Raw genomic sequence first — 27928 nt, forward strand, 5'->3', positions numbered from 1 at the left:
ACACTGCAGGGGCTGGGGATGATTTCTATATGTGAGGAGACATACTGCACTTCAGGGGCTGGGGATGATTTCTATATGTGAGGAGACATATTACACTGCACGGGCTGGGGATGATTTCTATATGTGAGGAGACCTATTACACTGCAGGGGCTGGGGATGATTTCTATATGTGAGGAGACCTATTACACTGCAGGGGCTGGGGATGATTTCTATATGTGAGGAGACATATTACACTGCAGGGGCTGGGGATGATTTCTATATGTGAGGAGACATACTGCACTGCAGGGGCTGGGGGTGATTTCTATATGTGAGGAGACATACTGCACTGCACGGGCTGGGGATGATTTCTATATGTGAGGAGACATACTGCACTGCAGGGGCTGGGGATGATTTCTATATGTGAGGAGACATACTGCACTGCAGGGGCTGGGGATGATTTCTATCTGTGAGGAGACATATTACACTGCAGGGGCTGGGGATGATTTCTATATGTGAGGAGACATTACACTGCAGGGGCTGGGGATGATTTCTATATGTGAGGAGACATATTACACTGCAGGGGCTGGGGATGATTTCTATATGTGAGGAGACATACTGCACTGCAGGGGCTGGGGATGATTTCTATATGTGAGGAGACATATTACACTGCACGGGCTGGGGATGATTTCTATATGTGAGGAGACATACTGCACTGCAGGGGCTGGGGATGATTTCTATATGTGAGGAGACATACTGCACTGCACGGGCTGGGGATGATTTCTATATGTGAGGAGACATTACACTGCAGGGGCTGGGGATGATTTCTATATGTGAGGAGACATATTACACTGCACGGGCTGGGGATGATTTCTATATGTGAGGAGACATATTACACTGCAGGGGCTGGGGATGATTTCTATATGTGAGGAGACATACTGCACTGCACGGGCTGGGGATGATTTCTATATGTGAGGAGACATATTACACTGCAGGGGCTGGGGATGATTTCTATATGTGAGGAGACATACTGCACTGCAGGGGCTGGGGGTGATTTCTATATGTGAGGAGACATACTGCACTGCACGGGCTGGGGATGATTTCTATATGTGAGGAGACATACTGCACTGCAGGGGCTGGGGATGATTTCTATATGTGAGGAGACATATTACACTGCAGGGGCTGGGGATGATTTCTATATGTGAGGAGACATATTACACTGCACGGGCTGGGGATGATTTCTATATGTGGGGAGACATATTACACTGCAGGGGCTGGGGATGATTTCTATATGTGAGGAGACATACTGCACTGCAGGGGCTGGGGATGATTTCTATATGTGAGGAGACATACTGCACTGCAGGGGCTGGGGATGATTTCTATCTGTGAGGAGACATATTACACTGCAGGGGCTGGGGATGATTTCTATATGTGAGGAGACATTACACTGCAGGGGCTGGGGATGATTTCTATATATGTGAGGAGACATATTACACTGCAGGGGCTGGGGATGATTTCTATATGTGAGGAGACATACTGCACTGCAGGGGCTGGGGATGATTTCTATATGTGAGGAGACATTACACTGCACGGGCTGGGGATGATTTCTATATGTGAGGAGACATACTGCACTGCAGGGGCTGGGGATGATTTCTATATGTGAGGAGACATACTGCACTGCACGGGCTGGGGATGATTTCTATATGTGAGGAGACATTACACTGCAGGGGCTGGGGATGATTTCTATATGTGAGGAGACATATTACACTGCACGGGCTGGGGATGATTTCTATATGTGAGGAGACATTACACTGCAGGGGCTGGGGATGATTTCTATATGTGAGGAGACATATTACACTGCAGGGGCTGGGGATGATTTCTATATGTGAGGAGACATATTACACTGCACGGGCTGGGGATGATTTCTATATGTGAGGAGACATACTGCACTGCAGGGGCTGGGGGTGATTTCTATATGTGAGGAGACATACTGCACTGCACGGGCTGGGGATGATTTCTATATGTGAGGAGACATACTGCACTGCAGGGGCTGGGGATGATTTCTATATGTGAGGAGACATATTACACTGCAGGGGCTGGGGATGATTTCTATATGTGAGGAGACATACTGCACTGCAGGGGCTGGGGATGATTTCTATATGTGAGGAGACATACTGCACTGCAGGGGCTGGGGATGATTTCTATATGTGAGGAGACATATTACACTGCAGGGGCTGGGGATGATTTCTATATGTGAGGAGACATATTACACTGCAGGGGCTGGGGATGATTTCTATATGTGAGGAGACATATTACACTGCAGGGGCTGGGGATGATTTCTATATGTGAGGAGACATATTACACTGCAGGGGCTGGGGATGATTTCTATATGTGAGGAGACATATTACACTGCAGGGGCTGGGGATGATTTCTATATGTGAGGAGACATATTACACTGCAGGGGCTGGGGATGATTTCTATATGTGAGGAGACATATTACACTGCAGGGGCTGGGGATGATTTCTATATGTGAGGAGACATACTGCACTGCAGGGGCTGGGGATGATTTCTATATGTGAGGAGACATACTGCACTGCAGGGGCTGGGGATGATTTCTATCTGTGAGGAGACATATTACACTGCAGGGGCTGGGGATGATTTCTATATGTGAGGAGACATTACACTGCAGGGGCTGGGGATGATTTCTATATGTGAGGAGACATATTACACTGCAGGGGCTGGGGATGATTTCTATATGTGAGGAGACATATTACACTGCAGGGGCTGGGGATGATTTCTATATGTGAGGAGACATATTACACTGCAGGGGCTGGGGATGATTTCTATATGTGAGGAGACATTACACTGCAGGGGCTGGGGATGATTTCTATATGTGAGGAGACATACTGCACTGCAGGGGCTGGGGGTGATTTCTATATGTGAGGAGACATACTGCACTGCACGGGCTGGGGATGATTTCTATATGTGAGGAGACATATTACACTGCACGGGCTGGGGATGATTTCTATATGTGGGGAGACATTACACTGCAGGGGCTGGGGATGATTTCTATATGTGAGGAGACCTACTACACTGCACGGGCTGGGGATGATTTCTATATGTGAGGAGACATACTGCACTGCACGGGCTGGGGATGATTTCTATATGTGAGGAGACATATTACACTGCAGGGGCTGGGGATGATTTCTATATGTGAGGAGACATACTGCACTGCAGGGGCTGGGGATGATTTCTATATGTGAGGAGACATATTACACTGCAGGGGCTGGGGATGATTTCTATATGTGAGGAGACATATTACACTGCAGGGGCTGGGGATGATTTCTATATGTGAGGAGACATATTACACTGCACGGGCTGGGGATGATTTCTATATGTGAGGAGACCTATTACACTGCACGGGCTGGGGATGATTTCTATATGTGAGGAGACCTATTACACTGCAGGGGCTGGGGATGATTTCTATATGTGAGGAGACATATTACACTGCAGGGGCTGGGGATGATTTCTATATGTGAGGAGACATTACACTGCAGGGGCTGGGGATGATTTCTATATGTGAGGAGACATATTACACTGCAGGGGCTGGGGATGATTTCTATATGTGAGGAGACATATTACACTGCAGGGGCTGGGGATGATTTCTATATGTGAGGAGACATTACACTGCAGGGGCTGGGGATGATTTCTATATGTGAGGAGACATACTGCACTGCAGGGGCTGGGGGTGATTTCTATATGTGAGGAGACATACTGCACTGCACGGGCTGGGGATGATTTCTATATGTGAGGAGACATACTGCACTGCAGGGGCTGGGGATGATTTCTATATGTGAGGAGACATATTACACTGCAGGGGCTGGGGATGATTTCTATATGTGAGGAGACATATTACACTGCACGGGCTGGGGATGATTTCTATATGTGAGGAGACCTACTACACTGCACGGGCTGGGGATGATTTCTATATGTGAGGAGACATACTGCACTGCAGGGGCTGGGGATGATTTCTATATGTGAGGAGACATATTACACTGCAGGGGCTGGGGATGATTTCTATATGTGAGGAGACATATTACACTGCAGGGGCTGGGGATGATTTCTATATGTGAGGAGACATATTACACTGCAGGGGCTGGGGATGATTTCTATATGTGAGGAGACATATTACACTGCAGGGGCTGGGGATGATTTCTATATGTGAGGAGACATACTGCACTGCAGGGGCTGGGGATGATTTCTATATGTGAGGAGACATACTGCACTGCAGGGGCTGGGGATGATTTCTATCTGTGAGGAGACATATTACACTGCAGGGGCTGGGGATGATTTCTATATGTGAGGAGACATTACACTGCAGGGGCTGGGGATGATTTCTATATGTGAGGAGACATATTACACTGCAGGGGCTGGGGATGATTTCTATATGTGAGGAGACATATTACACTGCAGGGGCTGGGGATGATTTCTATATGTGAGGAGACATATTACACTGCAGGGGCTGGGGATGATTTCTATATGTGAGGAGACATTACACTGCAGGGGCTGGGGATGATTTCTATATGTGAGGAGACATACTGCACTGCAGGGGCTGGGGATGATTTCTATATGTGAGGAGACATACTGCACTGCACGGGCTGGGGATGATTTCTATATGTGAGGAGACATATTACACTGCACGGGCTGGGGATGATTTCTATATGTGGGGAGACATTACACTGCAGGGGCTGGGGATGATTTCTATATGTGAGGAGACCTACTACACTGCACGGGCTGGGGATGATTTCTATATGTGAGGAGACATACTGCACTGCACGGGCTGGGGATGATTTCTATATGTGAGGAGACATATTACACTGCAGGGGCTGGGGATGATTTCTATATGTGAGGAGACATACTGCACTGCAGGGGCTGGGGATGATTTCTATATGTGAGGAGACATATTACACTGCAGGGGCTGGGGATGATTTCTATATGTGAGGAGACATATTACACTGCAGGGGCTGGGGATGATTTCTATATGTGAGGAGACATATTACACTGCACGGGCTGGGGATGATTTCTATATGTGAGGAGACCTATTACACTGCACGGGCTGGGGATGATTTCTATATGTGAGGAGACCTATTACACTGCAGGGGCTGGGGATGATTTCTATATGTGAGGAGACATACTGCACTGCAGGGGCTGGGGATGATTTCTATATGTGAGGAGACATACTGCACTGCACGGGCTGGGGATGATTTCTATATGTGAGGAGACATTACACTGCAGGGGCTGGGGATGATTTCTATATGTGAGGAGACATACTGCACTGCAGGGGCTGGGGGTGATTTCTATATGTGAGGAGACATACTGCACTGCACGGGCTGGGGATGATTTCTATATGTGAGGAGACATACTGCACTGCAGGGGCTGGGGATGATTTCTATATGTGAGGAGACATATTACACTGCAGGGGCTGGGGATGATTTCTATATGTGAGGAGACATATTACACTGCACGGGCTGGGGATGATTTCTATATGTGAGGAGACCTACTACACTGCACGGGCTGGGGATGATTTCTATATGTGAGGAGACATACTGCACTGCAGGGGCTGGGGATGATTTCTATATGTGAGGAGACATATTACACTGCAGGGGCTGGGGATGATTTCTATATGTGAGGAGACCTACTACACTGCACGGGCTGGGGATGATTTCTATATGTGAGGAGACATACTGCACTGCACGGGCTGGGGATGATTTCTATATGTGAGGAGACATATTACACTGCAGGGGCTGGGGATGATTTCTATATGTGAGGAGACATACTGCACTGCAGGGGCTGGGGATGATTTCTATATGTGAGGAGACATATTACACTGCAGGGGCTGGGGATGATTTCTATATGTGAGGAGACATATTACACTGCAGGGGCTGGGGATGATTTCTATATGTGAGGAGACATATTACACTGCAGGGGCTGGGGATGATTTCTATATGTGAGGAGACATATTACACTGCACGGGCTGGGGATGATTTCTATATGTGAGGAGACATACTGCACTTCAGGGGCTGGGGATGATTTCTATATGTGAGGAGACATATTACACTGCACGGGCTGGGGATGATTTCTATATGTGGGGAGACATATTACACTGCAGGGGCTGGGGATGATTTCTATATGTGAGGAGACCTACTACACTGCACGGGCTGGGGATGATTTCTATATGTGAGGAGACATACTGCACTGCACGGGCTGGGGATGATTTCTATATGTGAGGAGACATATTACACTGCAGGGGCTGGGGAAGATTTCTATATGTGAGGAGACATATTACACTGCAGGGGCTGGGGATGATTTCTATATGTGAGGAGACATATTACACTGCACGGGCTGGGGATGATTTCTATATGTGAGGAGACATGCTGCACTGCAGGGGCTGGGGATGATTTCTATATGTGAGGAGACATACTGCACTTCAGGGGCTGGGGATGATTTCTATATGTGAGGAGACATATTACACTGCACGGGCTGGGGATGATTTCTATATGTGAGGAGACATACTACACTGCACGGGCTGGGGATGATTTCTATATGTGAGGAGACATACTGCACTGTAGGGGCTGGGGATGATTTCTATATGTGAGGAGACATACTGCACTGTAGGGGCTGGGGATGATTTCTATATGTGAGGAGACATATTACACTGCACGGGCTGGGGATGATTTCTATATGTGAGGAGACATATTACACAGGCTGGGGATGTAAAGACTGCAGGGGAATAAATATCATACAGGGAATGATGGGGGGGGGGGGGACGGGGACTGCTGAATGACACATGCTGGGAGTTGTAGTCCCTCTTATGTGTGTGTGTATGCCAGTGTTTCCCAACCAGGGAATGCTGGGAGTAGTAGTTTTGCAACATCTGGAGGCACCCTGGTTGGGAAACACTGGTGTATGAACTGCAACTCCCAGGAGAATACTAAGATACAATAGAGGTGTTGGTGAACTACAACCCCCAGGAGACTACTAAGATACAATAGAGGTGTTTGTGAACTACAACTCCCAGGAGACTACTAAGATAAAATAGAGGTGTTGGTGAACTACAACTCCCAGGAGACTACTAAGATACAATAGAGGTGTTGGTGAACTACAACCCCCAGGAGACTACAGAGGCAGCATGCTGGTGTTATACCACAGACTGAAGACTCCTGAATGACACATGCTGGGAGTTGTAGTCCCTTTTGTGTGTGTGTATGCCAGTGTTTCCCAACCAGTGCATCAGAGGGGAGGGGGGTTTTGCGGCTCCCAGTTTTTTTTTCCCTTCGGAAACGGGTCCAAGTGGCTCTTTTTGTCTTAAAGGTTACAGACCCCTGCCCTATAGCCTTAGTGAGCTGCTCTTCTTTTTGTCGATTTCAAATGCTAAACCTGTTCAAAAAAATGAAAAAAAAGTAACTGTGCACTCATCTACTGTTTGGAAAAACCGTGGCCAAAAAGTCAAAACATTGATGGGGAAAAAAAGGCAAGGGAGTCAATAATAATTTAAGACATAGGAACTGGGGGCAGAAAAATGGCAGAAGGTGCTCTGGACTGATGAGTCAAAATTTAAAACATCCGACTATAACAGAAGGGGGACTGTGTGCAGAAGGTCTGAAGAGCTGTATAACAGTGAGTGTCTGCAGGAAACAAAGCATGGTGGAGGCTCCTTGCATGTTTGGCGACGTATATCAGCAAACTGTGTTGGGGATTAATGACTAATAACTCAGCCAGAAAGCCAGCCAGGGGATAAATGGTGTCCTCAAGGATGAGAAACATATGCAGATAGTTATCCATCATACAAAATCCTCAGGCAAGCATCTGATTGGCTGTACGAATGTGTGCCTAAAATAATTGATGTTGCAGTAAAGGCAAAGTATGGTTACATCAAATGTGCATTTTGTGAAATGCTAAATATAAAAAAAAAAAAAAGTCACAGGGAAGTGGAAGAAGAGAACAAGGGCTGGGTCCAGAAGATGAGGAAACCTGCAGGAGATGGGGCTGGGTAAGTATACTACTTTGTAATTTCCATTGCTGGATGTGAGCCCATCCTTACTGTGCTGAATAACAATTTGTGTGACCTCTAGGAGGGAGCTGGAGAGGGTAAAATGTCATCAAGTATTCAACCTCCTCTTACTTTCTGTGTCCATGAGACCAAGAAGGATACAGCTGTTCTACGGTTTTCTTTAACCTTTGGCTTTCCAGCTGTAACAAAGATTACAGGCATGCTCTACAAGTATTCAGTAGGGGTAAAAAAGGAAGCCACAAGACCATACAGGAGCGGCTTCGGGACAACTTTGAATGCAGAGAAGAATGACGCGAAATCCCCAAACCCAGGTGGTACACACCTTGTAGCATGATCCATAAGAAGACAGGAGGCTGTCACAGCCAAAGGTGCTTCAACTGAGTACTGAGAAAAGGGTCTGAGTATTTATGTTAATGCAATACTGTAGTTTTTCCCTTTACAATTTAACATTGTGTTTTTTACTTTTTCATTATGCCGTATTGAATGCAGAATAATGTAGTAAACCTTGAATTTGTTTAGCACAATGTCGCACCACAACAAAATGTGGAATAAGTTAAATACGCTAAAAACATCTAAAAACCTTCCAAATGCATTGTACATTATACAAAATGTTCCTACAACAGTTTTTTTTTGAAAACTCCAATAACATATTTAAAACCAGCTATGATGTTTTTTTTCTATATGAGGATGATCCCCGGATGATGGCATGCCGCAGTTTGTAAGAATAGCAGGGATCCTTTAATACATCTGTTACCAAAGCGCCATGTGTGGACAAGATGGCCACAGCTGTAACAAGGATAACACTTGGCTGCTGCCATGCTCATACTACACAGGAATGAAAAGTTCCACATATAAGTCTGAAAAATACACTACTTTCACACTGAATACGAGTGCTCACAATGACTGATGTAGCCAGCGCACCTGTAGCACTTTTCTTCACTTGCACAGAAGCGCAGGGAGCCACTCCACCATACACCAAAGGCGCAAAGCGAGAAGGTCTGGCACAAGGATTCTTTATAAAAGGCAAATTTTTTTATTTCTTCAAGTAAAAGTAGTTAAACAACATCCTGTTCGGCAAGAACCTACCGTATATGTACTGGAAGTTATGGACATAACTACTTTGACATAAAAAAATAAAATCATTGCCTTTTATGAAGAATCCTCATGCAGGACCTTCACATATCTAGTTGTACCAATGGATTGGCCTTCGAAAGCATGCAGAATATTTAAGGACATGCCAACATGCACAGTTTAATTTAAGAAAACATGAAATCCTTACCACATCATCTGTCAGATTTCTTAGTTTGTTTATTTGCTGCATGGAAAAGAAAAAAGAAAATGTAAACGTAAATATATAATATAATACAACAATATCTTTGCCTAGCGAGTGGCCAGAAATCTTTGTTCCGTTCATTCAAATGTGATTTGAATGGGGAATACATTGATTATGATTGTTATACATATGTTTACCACTGACAGCTCACAGTCATTGGTATCCTAGGTAACCGGTCACATGATGTAGGGCATGTCTCCTGTATACAGCTTTGGGAACACACTGATGCTTGTCAGCGTCAGCGGTTTCCTAGGAGACTGGTCATGTGATCAGACGTTGACGTGGCTGTGTCATGTGAACGTACGGTTTGGCGCATGCGTACGGCGATTTACTACAAGCCGATGGCCCCATGACAGCTATGGAGCTTGTAAGTCTTCTCCTGATACACATGGCATAAATTAATAAGTTTACAGGTGATATTGATATATGTTTATGCTCAATTATATAGGATTATTACTTTTCAAGCGCTGTTTTTAAAATGTTGTCTTTACCAGGCATTTTACACGATATGTACTTATCAGTACTCAATGTATGATTATTATATGCACTGTGTATTTCACTGTATGTGTTTATTGCTGATATTTTGCACTTGGTTTGTGATTGGGTATAAAATCCCCTTACTAGGGATCGACCGATTATAGGTTTGGACGATATTATCGGCCGATAATTGCCATGTTGGACATTATCGGTATGGGCAATTATCTTGCCAATATGCAGATAATGCCCCGCCCCCCATTGCCTCACCCCATCCCCGGTGTTATAAATACCTGTTCCCAGGGGTCCGCGATCCTTCTGGCTCCTGCGCTGTTATGGGCGTTGCGTAGTGACGAGTGACGTCCCCAACGCGACGTCACCATCAGTACGCACAGTGACAGCGCAGGATGCCGATGGAGCCAGAAGGATCGCGGAACCCCGGGAACAGGTAATTATAACACCAGGGATGGGGTGAGGCGATGGGGCAGCGTCGGTATGTGGGTAGAGGTTGGGGGGGAAGGGGATGGGGCAGCGGCGGCATGTGGCCAGAGGATGGGGGGAGGCAATGGGGCAGTGGCGGCGGTATGTGGGCAGAGGATGGGGGGAGGCGATGGGGCAACTGTGGTGGTTAGACTGAGGACAGGCAGGGGGAGAGAAGGGGGCGGCAGTGGCCATCTCCTGCACCGCAAAAGTTGCTGCAGTTCAATGATTTGAAGCGCCCGCTTTAAATCATTGATCTGTAACGGCTTCTGTCCTGCCGGGGGGGGGGGGGGGGGTGAGCGGGGGTCCTTTACGGTTGAAATAGCCGATAACTTATACCGAAATATCAGTAGAAGTTATCGGCTGTCGGCCTGAAAGGTGACAGATTATCGGTAGCGGCCCTTAAAAAAATAAAATAAAATAAAAAAACGATATTGGTCGATCCCTTACTTGATTGTCACTAGGCTTGAAAAAGGCTCTAGTGTTGAGCTGAAACATTGCTGTTCGTAACATGTGATTAATAAATTCACTTTATTTGGATACATCTTTGGAGTGCTGCGCCTTTTCTTGTTGGATATCTAAAGAGGTCCCGATCAGCCCTATGACGTTTGGCACCCACATGCATTGTTTTGGGAGTGCTGCAACTATTCCGGTATATAGATTTTATTTTAAAAATAATTATTTCTTTCTGTATATAAATTAAAAGATTGGAGCTCACAATTTTTATTCACCTCAGTATGTTTTTAAAGTGTGGGAGAAAACCCACGCAAACACGGGGAGAACATATAAACTCACTGCAGGGTTGCCCTTCGGATTTGAACCCTGGATGCACTGGAAGGTAACAGTGCTAACAACGAAGCCACCGTGCTGTCCAACTTTTACATTCTACACAGCTAGACAAATAAATGATTTGCATGCACCACAATGCCAGGTTTCCTGGTTAAAGCATGTCACTGTATCTAGACAAGAGGCAGATACCACAGTCATAGAAGAAAATAGATCGCTCCAACAACAGAGATCCGCAGAATCTATAGAGCACCAATAAACTGGAACACCCAGTCTATATAGATCTTTGCAAATGTACTTCAAGTCAAATGCCAAAAGAGAGCAGGTGTAAGCACACAGGCCTAAAGGCCTAAGTAAACTTACCCAACGATTTTTGGAAAACTGAGAAATCCAAAATGCTTACAGCTAGTCATGTTACTTAATGCCAAGAACATCAAAACATCCAAAAAGCACATAGAAGTGGATCATTTTTTTTGTTTTTTGTTTGCTTCTTTAGAAAGCTTTCATAAAATTCCTTCAATGGAGGCATTCAATAAAACAGCGGTTCTGGTCACTGTGATACATGACCACATAGGCTAAAACACAGCAACGATGGCACTCAAAAATACTTTTATGGTCTATTCACACGTACAGGATTCTGCGCAGATTTGATGCAGCAGAAAATCCTGCGCATCAAATCTGCGCGTCAAATTTGCACAGAATACTGTACGTGTGACTAGACCATAAAGGACCAGGAAAGTAATTTAGTATTTTTGTCGCCTTAATCAGAAATCAAAAATTCTACTCTACCAGAGCTCAACAACAATAATTACCTATAAAAAAGAAACAAAAAGTTATTAATGGAGTGGATACCATTTGTATAAATCAGCAGGACAAAAGTGACACCATAGATATTTTAATAGCACATAACACATTTTATATGCTATGCATATGTATAAATCATCTTCTCAACAGCTTCAGTTCCTCTTGTAACTTATGGCTGTTGTCATGTGCAACGCATTTTAAAATCCTGAAAAATTTATGACCCATTAAATCATTCCCTTCAGATGTCTCTGTGACAAGTGTTCAATTTGCGATTTGACAGTACCTTCCTGGATATTTGCTTTTTTCTATGTTATTAATTTATGTCACACAGTATCAAAGCTACGGTACATCAGTGTTTCTTTACCTAACATGTTGAATACAGTACATAGTATTTACAAATTGTAACAAGGTAGTTTAACCCTGTGAAAGATGCTACAGGTTCTATCAGCGCACAGAAATTATTAGGCAGGTTCACATTACATTTGTGCCCTCTGCGGCAGGGATAAATCGATAAAAAGTGTCAAAATGGGACGCTGATGTATTCGTGCAGAAAGGCAAGGGCCCCACTGATTTCAATGGCCCGAACATAGTCCACTACATACAGGTCATTATCGGAGCGTATACGCGTTTTACTTTGACTAAAAGCATGGTTTGCTGTACCGTGTTTCTCCGAAAATAAGACCGAGTCTTATATTAATTTTTGTCACAAAAAACACACTAGGGCTTATTTATTTACAGTATGTACCTTGAACAACATGGGGGGCTGTAGCAGTGTGGAGGATGGGGGGCTGTAGCAGTGTGGAGGATGCCGCACCCCCCCCCCCCCATCTTCCACACTGCTACAGCCCCCCATCCGCCCCTTTCCCCGTCGTCATCCGAACTCCTACAGTGCCCCCCACCCCTCTGCCATAATAAACTACTGTACACATTTCATCCCCAGTGGAGACCAGCACTTCCCTACCTTCATACGGTAGCGTCCGCAACTTGTAATGTACGGAAGCTGCAACTTCTATTGCTTAGCAGCCGAGGGCAGGGACACGTCTGTGACGTCGGCCGTGCATACGCGCGGACGTTTTAAAGTGACAGCGTCCCAATTACGGTAACTTGCCGTGGGACCAGCCAAGGGGGGGGGGGTATGGGAAGTCTGTGGGCATTACTGGCGGCCGCGGTCCGGATCTGGACCACGGTCCGCCAGTTGATTACCCCTGGCATAGGTCTTATTTTCGGGGTAGGGCTTGCAGCCCACCCTGATGATCCTGCTAGGGCTTACTTTCGGGGTAGGGTTTATTTTCAGGGAAACACGTCTATGTTCAACCTACTGAAATCAATGAGGCCGGCGCAACAAAGGGAAACTGTGATGTCAGTGATAAAGCTGCACCTAACAAAGAACTTTCCCAATGGATTAGTTGGCCAATCATTTTATTAAATCAGATTTTTTTTAAAATGGTGGCATAATACAGTCATGGCCGTAAATGTTGGCACCCCTGAATTTTTTCTAGAAAATGAGGTATTTCTCACAGAAAAGGATTGCAGTAACATGTTTTACTATACACATGTGTATTCCCTTTGTGTATATTGGAACTAAACTAAAAAAGGGAGGGGGAAAAAAAAAAAGCTAATTGGACATAATGTCACACCAAACCCCAAAAATGTGCTGGACAAAATTATTGGCACCCTTTCAAAAGATCTTTGGTCTTCCAGCAGGACAAGGACCCCAAACATACATCAAAAAGCACCCAGAAATGGATGGCAACAAATTGCTGGAGAGTTCTGAAGTGGCCAGCAATGAGTCCAGATATAAATCCCCTTGAACACCTGTGGAGAGATCTTAAAATTGCTGTTGGGAAAAGGCGCCCTTCCAATAAGAGACCTGGTACTTTTGCAAAGGAAGAGTGGTCCAACATACCGGCTGAGAGGTGTAAGAAGCTTAATGATGGTTATAGGAAGTGACTGATTTCAGTTATTTTTTCCAAAGGGTGTGCAACCAAATATTAAGTTAAAAGGTGCCAATAATTTTGTCCAGCCCAGTTTTGTAGTTTGGTTGGACATTATGTCCAATTAGCTTTTTTTACTCCCTTTTTTTGTTTAGTTCCAATACATACAAAGGGAATAAACATGTGTATAGCAAAATGTGTTACTGCAATCCTTTTCTGTAAGAAATACTTCATTTTCTAGAAAAATTTCAGGCGTGCCAACATTTACAGCCATGAGTGTAGGCAGTTTTTATCAGTACCAATTTGGTGTAGATCAGACTTTTTGAACACTTTTTCTTATATTTTTCCTGTCATGGATGTGATAAAAATTCGGTCATTTGGTATTCTTTTGCGACAGTCACTGTGCAGGACCAATAATGTTTTATTTTAATAGTGGAGACAATTTTGGATGGAGCAATACCAAATATAATTTATTTAAGCAAAAGCTTTGGGCTGCCATGACAACAGATCTGCTTCTCTCGATCCTAGATCCGGACCGCTGCACAACCATAACAACACTTGTAACAGTCATTTGACCGCAGCATGAAAATGGTTAAAGGGTTACTCCACCCCTAGACATCTTATCCCCTTTCCAAAGAATAGGGGATTAGATGTCTGAACGTGGGGGTCCTGCCGCTGGAGAGCCCCACGATCTCCCCACTGTACCCGGTGTTAGTTTAGAGCGTCAGGTGCAGCGCCGGAGGCTCGTGGCATCATGGCCACGCCCCTTCAATGCAAGTCTATGGGAGTGGGGGTGACGGACGTCACTCCCCCTCCCATAGACTTGCATTGAGGTTGTGTGGTTGTGACGTCACGAGCCTCTGCCCCGCATCGCCAGTCATCCGGCACAAGTTTGCTCCGTGCACCGGATGTCTGGGGTGCTGCAGCCGAGAGATCGCGAGGGTCCCCAACGGCAGGACCCCCGCGACTAGACATCTTATCCCCTATCCTTTGGATGGGGAAAAGATGTCTAGGGGCGGAGTAACCCTTTAATGGAGGACAGCTGACATCTCTTCCAGCCCCCCTGTGCTTACATGATAAACCTGATGGGTCATTAAAGGGCCTGCCTGCGATTGCAGTGCGGACAGGCAGACCAACTAACCAATAATGAGAATTTGACATCTATTAGTTATTTTAATCCTAGTGAATAAACCATTATATAAGATTTAAAAACGTGTGTATTGGAAAAGTTACTCTAAAACTACAATACGTAAGGTATCAACTATGCTGGTGACTGCTGTGGATCCAGCTTCTGAACCCTCTCACCAAATAATTGATACAAAAGGAGAAATGACAAGTTTCTTCTGCATTTAAATCAATAGGCGGCCAGATGTGGTCTACTAGACCAGGTGACACTGTTTGCAAGGGGCCTTTAACACAGTGAATGCTGTGTATTTGGGTCATTGTGCCATGTTTGCATACAGAGCTAATTCAGTACCTTCACAAGCAGGTCGCAAAGGAAAAACGGTCTTTCTAAAGGTTCAGGTATTCCATTATTTTTATGCAGTTCCTATTCTGTGAAAACATTTGCAGGAAAAATGGCAGTGGAAGTGGGTGGGGGGAGTATAAGGAAATTAATCCCTTCAATGAAGCTTTATACAATGAAATGAAAAGGCAGCAGCACAAACAGTTCTCAAGCAGTGTCTTAAGTTGACCAAGTAAACAAAGAGTAGATTACCCACTGCTTATCTATTTCACACAGCCTTGCATAGACATTTGTTACTAAATGCTATAAGAAACCTTATTAAAGATAATTACATTTAAGTGAGACGCCGCAATTGCCACACAGCAGTATTCCATAGGCATAAACAAGTTATAAGAGGTGTTAATTTGTAATAAACATAAAAAGGCAATTTTAAATTCAATTTATTTAGCAATGAATAAAGATAATTCAATCTCAGGATACAATTTTTACCCTCCAAATAAGATATATTGCGACCTTGCAGGCTTAATATTGCTTAATATGGTACTGCATGCTCTAGAATCTAGGTTTCCAGTCTGGGCATGGCCTTACCTCTATATTATATGGGAGTAAATATTTTAGCCATGCTTTTTACATATATCATTAGCATGTCAATGTTTCCAAATACCCTTAAGGGAAACAAGATACACACGTTCTCACATCAGTAACGCTCAAGCCATGGTACCCCAAAGTGCTCCTCATTTTCTTTTCACTTCTCCTTTCCCGACAATTAGTATTAGGCTACACACTAGGACTTTAGGATTAGGCTACACACTAGGACTTTAGGATTAGGCTACACACTAGGACTTTAGGATTAGGCTACACACTAGGACTTTAGGATTAGGCTACACACTAGGACTTTAGGATTAGGCTACACACTAGGACTTTAGGATTAGGCTACACACTAGGACTTTAGGATTAGGCTACACACTAGGACTTTAGGATTAGGCTACACACTAGGACTTTAGGATTAGGCTACACACTAGGACTTTAGGATTAGGCTACACACTAGGACTTTAGGATTAGGCTACACACTAGGACTTTAGGATTAGGCTACACACTAGGATTTTAGGATTAGGCTACACACTAGGACTTTAGGATTAGGCTACACACTAGGACTTTATGTGGCGCTACTCATAGATTTTAACTAAGTGACAGCTGCTGACCACAACATTACACACAACTCAAAGGATTCTTTTGGACTGCAGCTGTAGCTCAATAGTTAAATAACTAGCACTACAAGAAGTATCCATGTGATCACAGCCGTAGCTTGCAATATGAGTAAACTTGGGATAACCTCCTCCTGTATGTCCATCTGTCATGTGCTTCAAGATCAGACATGCACGATATCCCATCCTGCTGATTTACAATTACAGTATACATCCATTTAATCCTTAAAGGGGAATTCTGCCACTTGACATCTTCTCCCATATCCAAAGGATAGGGAATAAGATGTCTGATCGCGGGGGTCCGGCAGCTGGCCGTTGTTCAGAACGCCGGCTTTGGGCGGCCCCCTCCATTTATGTCTATGGGACATTACTTTTTGGTTTTTACAACCCCTTCCAGCTTAGCTCCACCTATCCCATGTCATCATCGTAGCAGGTCCTTCAGCCACAATCTAATAAAAACTCAGCCCCCCCCCCTACTCTCTCATTAAGGGTCCTTCAACCACAATCTAATAACATCTCAGCCCCACCTACTCTCTCATTAAGGGTCCTTAGACTATAGTCTAATCCAGTGATTCCCAACCGGGGAGCCGTAGCATTTTTATAAAATTTCCCTCCCCGGCGCCGCAATGCATGCGCCTTGCGTGCTTCCCCCTCCCCTCTGCGACCCAGTGAGTGCCCTGCCAGAGAGGGGAAGTATGCGGAAGCTGCGCCAGGCCGGTGAAGTGACCTGTGCCCCAGCGTCTCCCTCCCCCTGCAACGCAGTGAATGAGTGCCCTGCCGGATCCCTGAGTCAGTGCTCTGCCGGAGAGGGGAAGAACGGGGCAGAAAAATGGCTTGCTTATGGTACTGTACCATGTCCGTCCACCCCCCGCCCCCCTTCCACCCATGTCCGTCCACTTCCCGCCCCCCTTCCACCCATGTCCGTCCACCCCCGCCCCCCTTCCACCCATGTCCGTCTACCCCCCGCCCCCCTTCCACCCATGTCCGTCTACCCCCCGCCCCCCTTCCACCCATGTCCGTCCACCCCCCCCTTCCACCCATGTCCGTCCACCCCCCCCTTCCACCCATGTCCGTCCACCCCCCCTTCCACCCATGTCCGTCCACCCCCCCTTCCACCCATGTCCGTCCACCCCCCCTTCCACCCATGTCAGTCCACCCCCCCCCCTTCCACCCATGTCAGTCCACCCCCCCCCCCTTCCACCCATGTCCGTCCGTCCACACCCCCCCCCTTCCACCCATGTCCGTCAGTCCAACCCCCCCCCCCACCTTCCACCCATGTCCATCCAAGGGGACACTGCAACAAAATCCACATGTGGTTTTAGCTGCTTGTTTAGGACAGGTCTGCATGAAAAGAATTCTGATATGTAGACTTGTCTTAATAGGGTATATTCTGTCTGAGTGTTCAGAGCAGCACAAGCAGTAAATATGGCCCTACACTAAAGGTGAATTGTTCCACAGATAGATTCTGCAGCAGCTTCATATCGCTGTATAATCTGTGCAGTAAAACACACTGATCATACAAACAATATTTACATAGAAACATAGAATGTGTCGGCAGATAAGAACCATTTGGCCCATCTAGTCTGCCCAATAATCTGAACACTATGAATAGTCCCTGACCCTATCTTATATGAAGGATAGCCTTTTGCTTATCCCATGCATGTTTAAACTCCTTCACTGTATTTGCAGCGACAACTTCTGCAGGAAGTCTATTCCATGCATCCACTACTCTCTCAGTAAAGTAATACTTCCTGATATTACTGCATAAACCTTTGCCCCTCTAATTTATAACTATGTCCTATTGTGGTAGTTTTTCTTCTTTTAAATATACACATGAAAGAACTCCAATGACTAATATAATGTAGCCATAAAGATCTCATTAGACTGGCGGGGAGATAAATACCAATACAGAAGATTCAGAAAGCAAATAAAAAGCGTGACTTATAAAAGTTATAATACATATAAATAGTATTTACAGCTGTCCTTAGGCGCTCATACCAGAACCAAGCACCTTCTTGCAGGACAGGAGCCACAGTTCATCAATTAAACTTCACAGCCTTCATAGGAAGCCAAAGTCTATGACAGCACGCCCGGAGCACCGACACCGCCTCCTGCCGAAAACTTACATCTGTTCATAAAGGGACGGCACAAACACCACTTTAGAGCAAAAGCTGCAAAGTAAACATACTTTTCACAGCCAAATTGCTTGTCCTCATCTTTAGTTATTAAGCTTATTGCACAATATTAATTTTCTCCTTTGGAGACGTTTGTCATTAAGAGGAATATTTCTGCTTCACAAGGATTATGCATTTAATATGGTGCTCAGATCAAGGCTGTTTTCTCATTAAGGAGGCGGCAAAGCCCATAGATGCTTAATGCCACCAGCCATGTCATCGTGCCAAAAGATTAGGAGAACTCCCTTGAGACCAATTTTATGCCTTAATTCAACAAGAATTCAGTATTTATTGAGCGGGTAACTATATGTGCACTTCTGCCCATTTGCAGCACATAGAATATAGTTAATAAGCCATTTTCAATCCTAAATAATGAATGCGTTAATCTGATGGCTCTCCAGAATGTACCGCCATAAAACATGCACTTACTCCTACAGCCCAGATATCTGTGGCCCCTCTCCTGTCTGGTCGGGATAATACCATTGTCAGTCATAGGATTGCTTTTTATGGTCACGCAAAAGGCCCATGACCAATCCTCTCTCTGCTGTCCTGGCAATAAATCACAGTAAAAGTACTCGAAACATTAGTCACTTACTGTACAGATGTAAATTGATGTGTATACAGTGAGGGAAGCATCAGGCAGGTTAAGAGTTAAAGCAATGAGAAATAGGAAATGCTTCAAAGTGAAGGAAACTACAAGCTAAGTATAAGCCTGTATGAGTCAGTTAAGGGGTACTCCACCCCTAGACATCATCTCCTATCCAACGGATAGGGGATAGGATGTCTGATGCAGGGTCCCGCCACTGGGGACCTCCGCAATCTCCTGCTGCACCCGGCGATTGTTTAGAGCATCGGGTGCAGCGCCGGAGGCTCGTGACGTCACGGCTACGCCCCCTCAATCCAAGTCTATGTGAGGGGGCGACTAGGTAACATCCCCTCCCCATAGACTTGAATTGAGGGGGCGTGGTCGTGACATCACGAGCAGGGCGTGGCTGCCACACATCACCAGTCATCCGGTCTAGGGTGCCGCAGCCGAGATCGGGGGGTCCCCAGCGGTGGGACCCCTGCGAACAGACATCTTCTCCCCTATCCTTTGGATAGGGGATAAGATGTCTAGGGGCAGAGTACCCCTTTTACGGCACAGGGCTTCTACTTTTACCTTTGCTGCAAAACTGGGGTAAATATATTGATTCATCTGCCCCGCTATTTAATATTGCTATCACTAAAAGGGACAGACTACTGGAAAGCATAGGAGCCAATTCTACAATTCCATGAGCCTGACTAAATATTTTAGATTAATCCTTCCACAGGTATCAATAGACTTCTACATTAACCCCTTAAGGACACATGACGTACTGGAACGTCATGTGTCCACTCCCGATCTATAACGCGGGGCCACGGCGTGGCCCCGCGTCATAGCGGTTCGGGCCCGGCCTCTAACAACGGCCGGGACCCGTGGCTAATAGCGCGCGGCATTGATCGCTGTGCCGCGCGCTATTAACCCTTTAGACGCGGCGTTCAAAGTTGAACGCCGCGTCTAAAGTGAAACCGAAAGCATGCCGGCTAGCTCAGTGGGCTGTTCGGGATAGCCGCGGTGAAATCGCGGCATCCCGAACAGCTGACAGGACAGCGGGAGGGCCCCTACCTGCCTCCTCGCTGTCCGATCGCCGAATGACTGCTCAGTGCCTGAGATCCAGGCATGAGCAGTCATGCGGCAGAATCATCGATCACTGGTTTCTTATGAGAAACCAGTGATCAATGTAAAAGATCAGTGTGTGCAGTGTTATAGGTCCCTATGGGACCTATAACACTGCAAAAAAAAAGTGCAAAAAAAAAGTGAATAAACATCATTTAACCCCTTCCCTATTAAAAGTTTGAATCACCCCCCTTTTCCCATAAAAGAAAAAACACAGTGTAAATAAAAATAAAAATAAACATAAATGGTATCGCCGCGTGCGGAAATGTCCGAATTATAAAAATATATCGTTAATTAAACCGCACGGTCAATGGCGTGCGCGCAAAAAAATTCCAAAGTCCAAAATAGTGCATTTTTGGTCACTTTTTATATCATGAAAAAATGAATAAAAAGCGATCAATAAGTCCTATCAATGCAAAAATGGTACAGTTAAAAACTTCAGATCACGGCGCAAAAAATGAGCCCTCATACCGCCCCATACACGGAAAAATAAAAAAAGTTATAGGGGTCAGAAGATGACAATTTTAAACGTATTAATTTTCCTGCATGTAGTTATGATTTTTTCCAGAAGTCCGACAAAATCAAACCTATATAAGTAGGGTATCATTTTAATCGTATGGACCTACAGAATACATATCAGGTGTCATTTTTACCGAAAAATGTACTACGTAGAAACGGAAGCCCCCAAAAGTTACAAAACAGCGTTTTTTTTAAAATTTTGTCGCACAATGATTTTTTTTCCCGCTTCACCATAGATTTTTGGGCAAAATGACTGACGTCATTACAAAGTAGAATTGGTGGCGCAAAAAATAAGCCATCATATGGATTTTTAGGTGTAAATTTGAAAGAGTTATGATTTTTTAAAGGCAAGGAGCAAAAAACGAAAATGCAAAAACGGAAAAACCTCCGGTCCTTAAGGGGTTTAAAAAAAAAAAAAAAAAAAAAAAAAAAAAAAGGGTCCTGTGTCAAAATACTATATTCATGTAGAAAAGAAAATACAGTGGATACAGGAGGCACTCACCACTGGGAGCAGCGCAAAATTCGGTTTCTTTATTGCGGTAGTGCAGGAATGAATCGGACAAGTGTTGACGGAGCACACCAAGCAGAGGTAACAGCTATTTCACGCCTCCTCCAGGTGCTTCTTCAGACCACGTGCTCCCCCATGCCTGGAGGAGGCGTGAAATAGCTGTTACCTCTGCTTGGTGAGCTGCGTCCACACTTGTCCAATTCATTCCTGCACTACCGCAATAAAGAAACTGAATTTTGCACCGTTCCCGGAGGTGAGTGCCTCCTGCATCCACTGTATTTGCTTTTCTACATGAATCTTGCTCTTTGGGATTGAGCACTCGGAACGGGACTTTGTGCATACGTAGTGAACCTCACACTCCCAGCTATAACAGGTCATAAAAATTACTGTGGAAGTGCTAAATCTGTTCCGGCGTATTCCCTCTTGTATGCTGTCAAAATACTATATGCCCCACCCCTCCTACAAACTATTTGGGCCATGTGACCTGGTGAACTATAACAAGCCCATCACAGTTCATGGGATAGTGTAATACTGTTAGGGTCCATGCACTTTACAGAATTTGAGATATCAATGCAGCAGCCTCCCATTGTTTTCACTGGGATTCTGCTGCACTGTGCACAATGTTGTGGAAATTCTGCATTCCAAACTCTGCTAAAAAAAATTATTACCTTAATTTTTTGGCAAAATTCTTTGCGGACATCGTCAACGGGAATGACGCCTGTCCGAGCAGTCATAGTGGTGAATCCTTGTGTGCATGGCCCCCAAATGGGTAATAGATGGCTTATCCTCAGCACTATTATCACTTAAATCTATCAGCTCTTCGAAGGTCACATTGCTTGTGCAAGAGCTGTAACCTCTTCAATGGTATATAGCATATGCAAGGACAAACCGGCCTGCACCTAATTATTTAAGGTAAGATCATTTCAGTGTATTTCATGCTGCCCAAAATCAGCTGCACAGTGGGAAATATGCTCTTATGAGCAGACACATCAGGGTACCCATGGCAGCCCTGTGTGTGCAGTGAGGTTTGGCGGTGGGGCCAGTGCACCAACGAGACACTGATGTGCAAACCTCACTACACACATGGCTGCTGTTTGGTAGCCCTGTGTGTCTGTTCATAGGAGAATACGCAGCAAGAAATACGCTGCGTATACACTATGTGCCACCCTACCCTTTAAGTGCATAATCTGATGCGTACATAATTTAATAATTTGCTTCAGACCCATTGAATTAAATTGGTAGCCACAAAATCTGATGTGGATTTTCCACAACAGAAAACCTGCAGCAGATTATGTAGGTGTAAATGAACCCTAATGTACGGGCACTACCTACTTTAAGCAGTGGTGAATCTTAAACAGAAAATCAGCAGCAGATTACATTGAAGTAAAAAAAAAAATATATATTTATTTTTTATTTTTTATTATTATTTTTTTTTTTTTTTTTTTCCAAATCACTTTCTGCCAGGATTAGATTTGTAAATTACTTCCATTAAAAAAAATAAAAAATAAATCAAGCCTTCCAGCAGCCGTTTGCCTGAAGGAAGTTGTGTTCTTTCCAATCTCACATTGTGCTCCATGCTTTTCCCTATGTCTGTGTAACAAAATGTCCAGAACAGGAGAGGTTCGCTCTCGATACAGGCAGAGGTGGGACCAGGGAGTGTGAAGGAGGCCTAAAGGGGTTTTCAAAAGAGAGCTTCAAAGTCACAAACATAAAGATCCATGTTTGGGCAAGGGTCAATAAGGCCTATAGTGAAAAATACCATCCCCACTGTGATGAGGTGGTCATTTATGTATTGGAGGGTTTGTGAGCCCTTTAGGCACAGGGAATCTGAAGAAAAGAGGAGATGACTGCAGAGTTATCAGAAACTACTGGAAGACAATTGGCATTTCTCGCCACAAAAACTGTGCATGGTACATCCCATGGTACATTCCAGCACGACAATTACCATAAGCACAAGGCCAATTTTATCTTTTAGTGGTCACAGGTGAAAAAGATGAGGGTCCAGGAGTGGCCACCACAGTCTCCTGACCTTAAAAGGGTACTCCGCCCCTAAACATCTTATATCCTAGCCAAAAGATAGGGAATAAGATGTCTGATCTCTCCTGCAGCACCCCCATTCATGAGCAGCTCCATGGCTGATGACGGGCGATACGGAGGCTGGGGTATCATGACGTCACGGTCAGGGCTGTGGAGTCGGTAGATAAATGTTCCAACTCCGGAGTTTTCTGTACTTCCAACTCCGACTCCTCTGTATTAATATGTGAATGTATTTTATACATTCCTTGAAGGAAAGAAAGGTAACATACCTGTCATTACCACAGGACTACTGGCTGGGAAGCCAACAGTCTACTGTATTGAACAGTTTGCGTGCTGATCTGCTGCTGAAGATAGGGCAGTGGGAGGATCAAGGAAGGGGCATTTATTGTAAAACATGATTTCCCTAGTAGAATCCCATAGTCATGTTTAAAGTTTAAAAGGGGTACTCCGCCCCTAGACATCTTATCCCCGGGGTCCCGCTGCTGGCGACCCCCGGGATCGCCGCTGCGGCACCGTGCTTTCATTACTACACAGAGCGAGTTCGGGGGACGGATACAGAGCGATACAGTGGACGGAGCAGCGTAATGTCATAGCCCCGCCCCTCGTGACATCACGGCCCGCCCCCTTAATGCAAGTCTATGGCAGGGGGCGTTAAGACCGCCACGCCCCCTCCCATAGACTTGTATTGAGGGGGCTGGCCGTGACATCACGAAAGGCAGAGTCATGACGTAACTGTGCTCCAACCCCTGTATCGCCCGTCATTACGCACAGAGCGAATTCGCTCTGTGCAGTAATGATAGCGCGGTGCCGCAGCGGCAATCCCGGGGGTCCCCAGCTGTGGGACCCTGGCGATCTGACATCTTATCCCCTATCCTTTAGATAGGGGATAAGATGTCTAGGTGCGAAGTATCCCCTTTAAGCTAACAATCGAGTTTACAAGTTTTTATAGCCTTAGCTGAATGGCAGCAGTTTTTCCAATGGTTTACAGCTTCAGTCTTGAACTATTGACCCTCCATTCCCTTCACTTATACAAGTGTCTCTAGTCCTGCAAAAAACATATTTCCTTAACCCCTTATCAGTGAGAGGCTAGGCTACCCATGGGTTCCCTGTAACAGCAGAACACAACACTATGGAAAGTATAAGTATTGCCGCTCCTAATTGTGCGTTGTGTGCCATATAGTAAAGCACATGAAATGCATGCTTCTTCACGGTCACTTAACGTGTTCGTTTTGCGGTTACGTGAGGCACTGCATGCATTGGTCTTTATTCTTAAAGTAGAAAAGTCATTAATTATAACTTTTTGTGAATTGGGACATTTAAACTTACTTTTTTTAATTCCAATCTAAATTTAGTAGGAGTCTGAGTCGGAGCATTGTTTGCCGACTCAGACTCCAGGTACCCAAAATTTCGTCCGACTCCTCGACTCAGACTCCACAGCCCTGGTCACGGTTCAGTCCCCTATTGATGCCACGCCCCGGCCCCTCAATGCAAGGCTATGGGAGGGGGCGTCAGCCCCCTCCCATAGGCTTGCATTGAGGTGGCGGGGTGTGATATTACGATACCTTGGCCCCTGTATCGCCCGTCACCAGCCATGGAGCGATAGTCGCTCCGTGCAGCTCATGGACAGGAGGTGCTGCAGAAGAGATCACGGGAGTCCCCCTTTAGATAGGAGATAAGACGTCTAGGGGTGGAGTACTCCTTTAATATCATTCTGTGCAAATCTCAAACATGTGGTTCACGCAAGACAACCAAAGGCTAAGAATGACCCGGAGGCAGTTTTAAGTCACATAGACAACTATTACAAGAGACTACACGTTGTCATTAGAAGAGGGCAGCACACAGTATTAAGAAATAAGGGTGTGCAGACTTTTTTTTTTTTTTTTTTATTTGTTGCCAGTTTTGTTTCAGGATTGTACCATTGTAACCCATGTTATAACCTTACAGTTAATTGTGAAACTGCACATTTTCTTTACAAATGGTACATTTCTTACCAATTTTCTGTATGTATGCAAATGTATGCACACAACTGTACTGTTATATTCCCTGCTTATATTTTATAATTTTTCATAGAAGACATTTTTCCACTGACTTGTTCCCCTATATACACAGAAGCATCACCATAAACTCGTGCATGCCTTTCTTCCATAAGTTATGTGCGCTGTAGGACTTCTGCTTCCCGTACACATTGATGTTTTTTATTTTTATCATTAGATTTTGGCCCTGGTATTCCTCTGGGTATGAACTGTGTTTGAAGCCATAAACCATCTTTGTTACAGCCCCGGAGTGTTAAAATCAATTGTCACATACGCTGTATTTCATTTCATTTCATCCACTGTAATATAGGATGCTTGAATGAGAAGCAGAGAGCAGCTGGGACACACGTACTATATGTTAGATATGTAATGCACGTATCGAAAATTATTGGACTAGTTTTACTTTTGCGGCTGATACACAGAGATATATCTAGAGCCAAGGCCAGGGCTGCACCCTGTCCTGGAAGATCAGAAAAGATTCTCAAAGCCCATTGCCATGATAAATAGAGATGAGCGAACTTACAGTAAATTCCATTCGTCACGAACTTCTCGGCTCGGCAGTTGATGCCTTATCCTGCATAAATTAGTTCAGCTTTCAGGTGCTCCGGTGGGCTGGAAAAGGTGGATACAGTCCTAGGAAAGAGTCTCCTAGGACTGTATCCACCTTTTCCAGCCCCCGGGAGCACCTGAAGGCTGAACTAATTTATGCAGGATAAGTCATCAACTGCCGAGCCGAGAAGTTTGTGACGAATCGAATTTACTGTAAGTTCGCTCATCTCTAATGATAAGGCTGCATGCTTGAACTTTGACCTCAGGGCTGTGACTGCTGAGCTCTGGTATGGCTAGTGAAGTATAGAGCATATGTCTGGAGCAGTGCTTCCCAACCAGGGCACCTCCAGCTGTTGCAAAACTACAACTCCCAGCATGCCCGGACAGCCAAAGGCTGTCCGGGCATGCAGGGAGTTGTAGTTTTGCAACAGCTGGAGGCACCCTGGTTGGGAAACACTGGCCTGGAGGCATTCAAAAAGAATATCAAAATCACTCCTTGATGGCACATTATACTCGCCAGGCCATGTTCACATGACCAGGATCCTGTCAGGAATTTCGCTTCAGCTTTTTATGCTTCATGTGTTTTTCTGTGGTTTACTGTAAAAGGAGCGACATACATTTTCACGTGCATTTTTACAAACGAGTCTATCAGCTGTATTTGATGCTAACAGCTGCAGCTACCCTTTATTTCTCAACTGGTGCCAGAAAGTCAGACAGATTTGTAAATTACTTCTACTAAAAAAAATCTTAATCCTTCCAGTACTTTTTAGCGGCTGTATACTAGTCTTTTCTATCTGGATTTCTTTTCTGTCACAAGCACAGTGCTCTCTGCTGACACCTCTGTATATTTTAAGAACTGTCCAGAGCAGGAGAAAATCCCCATAGCAAACATATGCTGCTCTGGACAGTTCCTAACATGGACAGAGATGTCAGCAGAGAGCACTGTGGTCGTGACAGAAAAGAAAAGAATTTCCTCTGTAGTATACAGCAGCTAATAAGTACTGGAAGGATTAAGAATGTTTATCAGAGGTAATTTACCAATCTGTTTAACTTTCTGGCACCAGAGTACCCCTTTAAGGGTATAAAAGCAAACTGTACTTTTGCTGGAGTGATGACTGACAAACTTATATCCTTTCTCAGCTCAAGGAAGAAAATCCCTATCCCTCCTTGATTGTAAGGCTGCTTTCCCACTGTGAAAGTACACGTTATATAACACCAGTTATAAAACAGCGGGCGATCGCGGGGTTAAACCGCCATTAGAAAATCCCATAATAGCGTTATTTTATGATAGGAGATAGTAATGGGAGAAATAGTGCATGCACTATTTCTTCTGTTCAATCTCCCGTCACAAAATAACGGCCGTCATGAATAACGGGCGATAACGGGTTAAAACTGCTATTAGAAAAATCCCATAGACTATTATGGGATTTTCTAACGTATGTTAGGGATTTTCTAAAGGCGGTTTAACCCCGCGATCGCCCGCTATTTTATAACGGGTACTTTTCATAATGTGAAAGCAGCCTTAGCTGATCCTTGTACATAAATCAAGGAGGGGCTGGGGGCAAGGGAGGAGGCAGGCAAGGCAGAGGCGCTTGAGCAGCTCAGTATCACCTCTTTGACATGACAGAAAATTAAAGGGGTTAACCAGAATCAGAAAAACAGAGGAGATAACTAAAAAAAAATAAATAAATAAATAAATAAAAAACAGCACCTAACCTGTTATCAGGTTGCGTGCGGTATTGCAGCTTAGTTCCATTGAAGTGAATAGAGTAAAGTTGTCATACCACATGTGACCTGAAGACAGGGGTGGTGCTCTTTCTGAAGAAGTCAGCTGTGTTTTCCTATACCTGGATAAGCACTTTAAAGGGGCACTCCACTTGGCAG

General features: G+C 44.9%; 1 protein-coding gene across 1 annotated transcript in view; it reads right to left on the minus strand.

Moving 5' to 3' along the window:
- The window catches only part of DIAPH3 (diaphanous related formin 3), an 882879-nt gene that overhangs the window by 842778 nt on the left and 12173 nt on the right, over positions 1-27928 (minus strand). The window contains exon 2 of the mRNA XM_056555485.1: positions 9327-9362. Coding sequence (XP_056411460.1) covers positions 9327-9362 — 36 coding nt within the window. The remainder of the gene's footprint in view (positions 1-9326; positions 9363-27928) is intronic.

This window comes from Hyla sarda, chromosome 2 (genome assembly GCF_029499605.1).
Source record: "Hyla sarda isolate aHylSar1 chromosome 2, aHylSar1.hap1, whole genome shotgun sequence".
Classification (NCBI taxonomy): Eukaryota; Metazoa; Chordata; class Amphibia; order Anura; family Hylidae; genus Hyla; species Hyla sarda.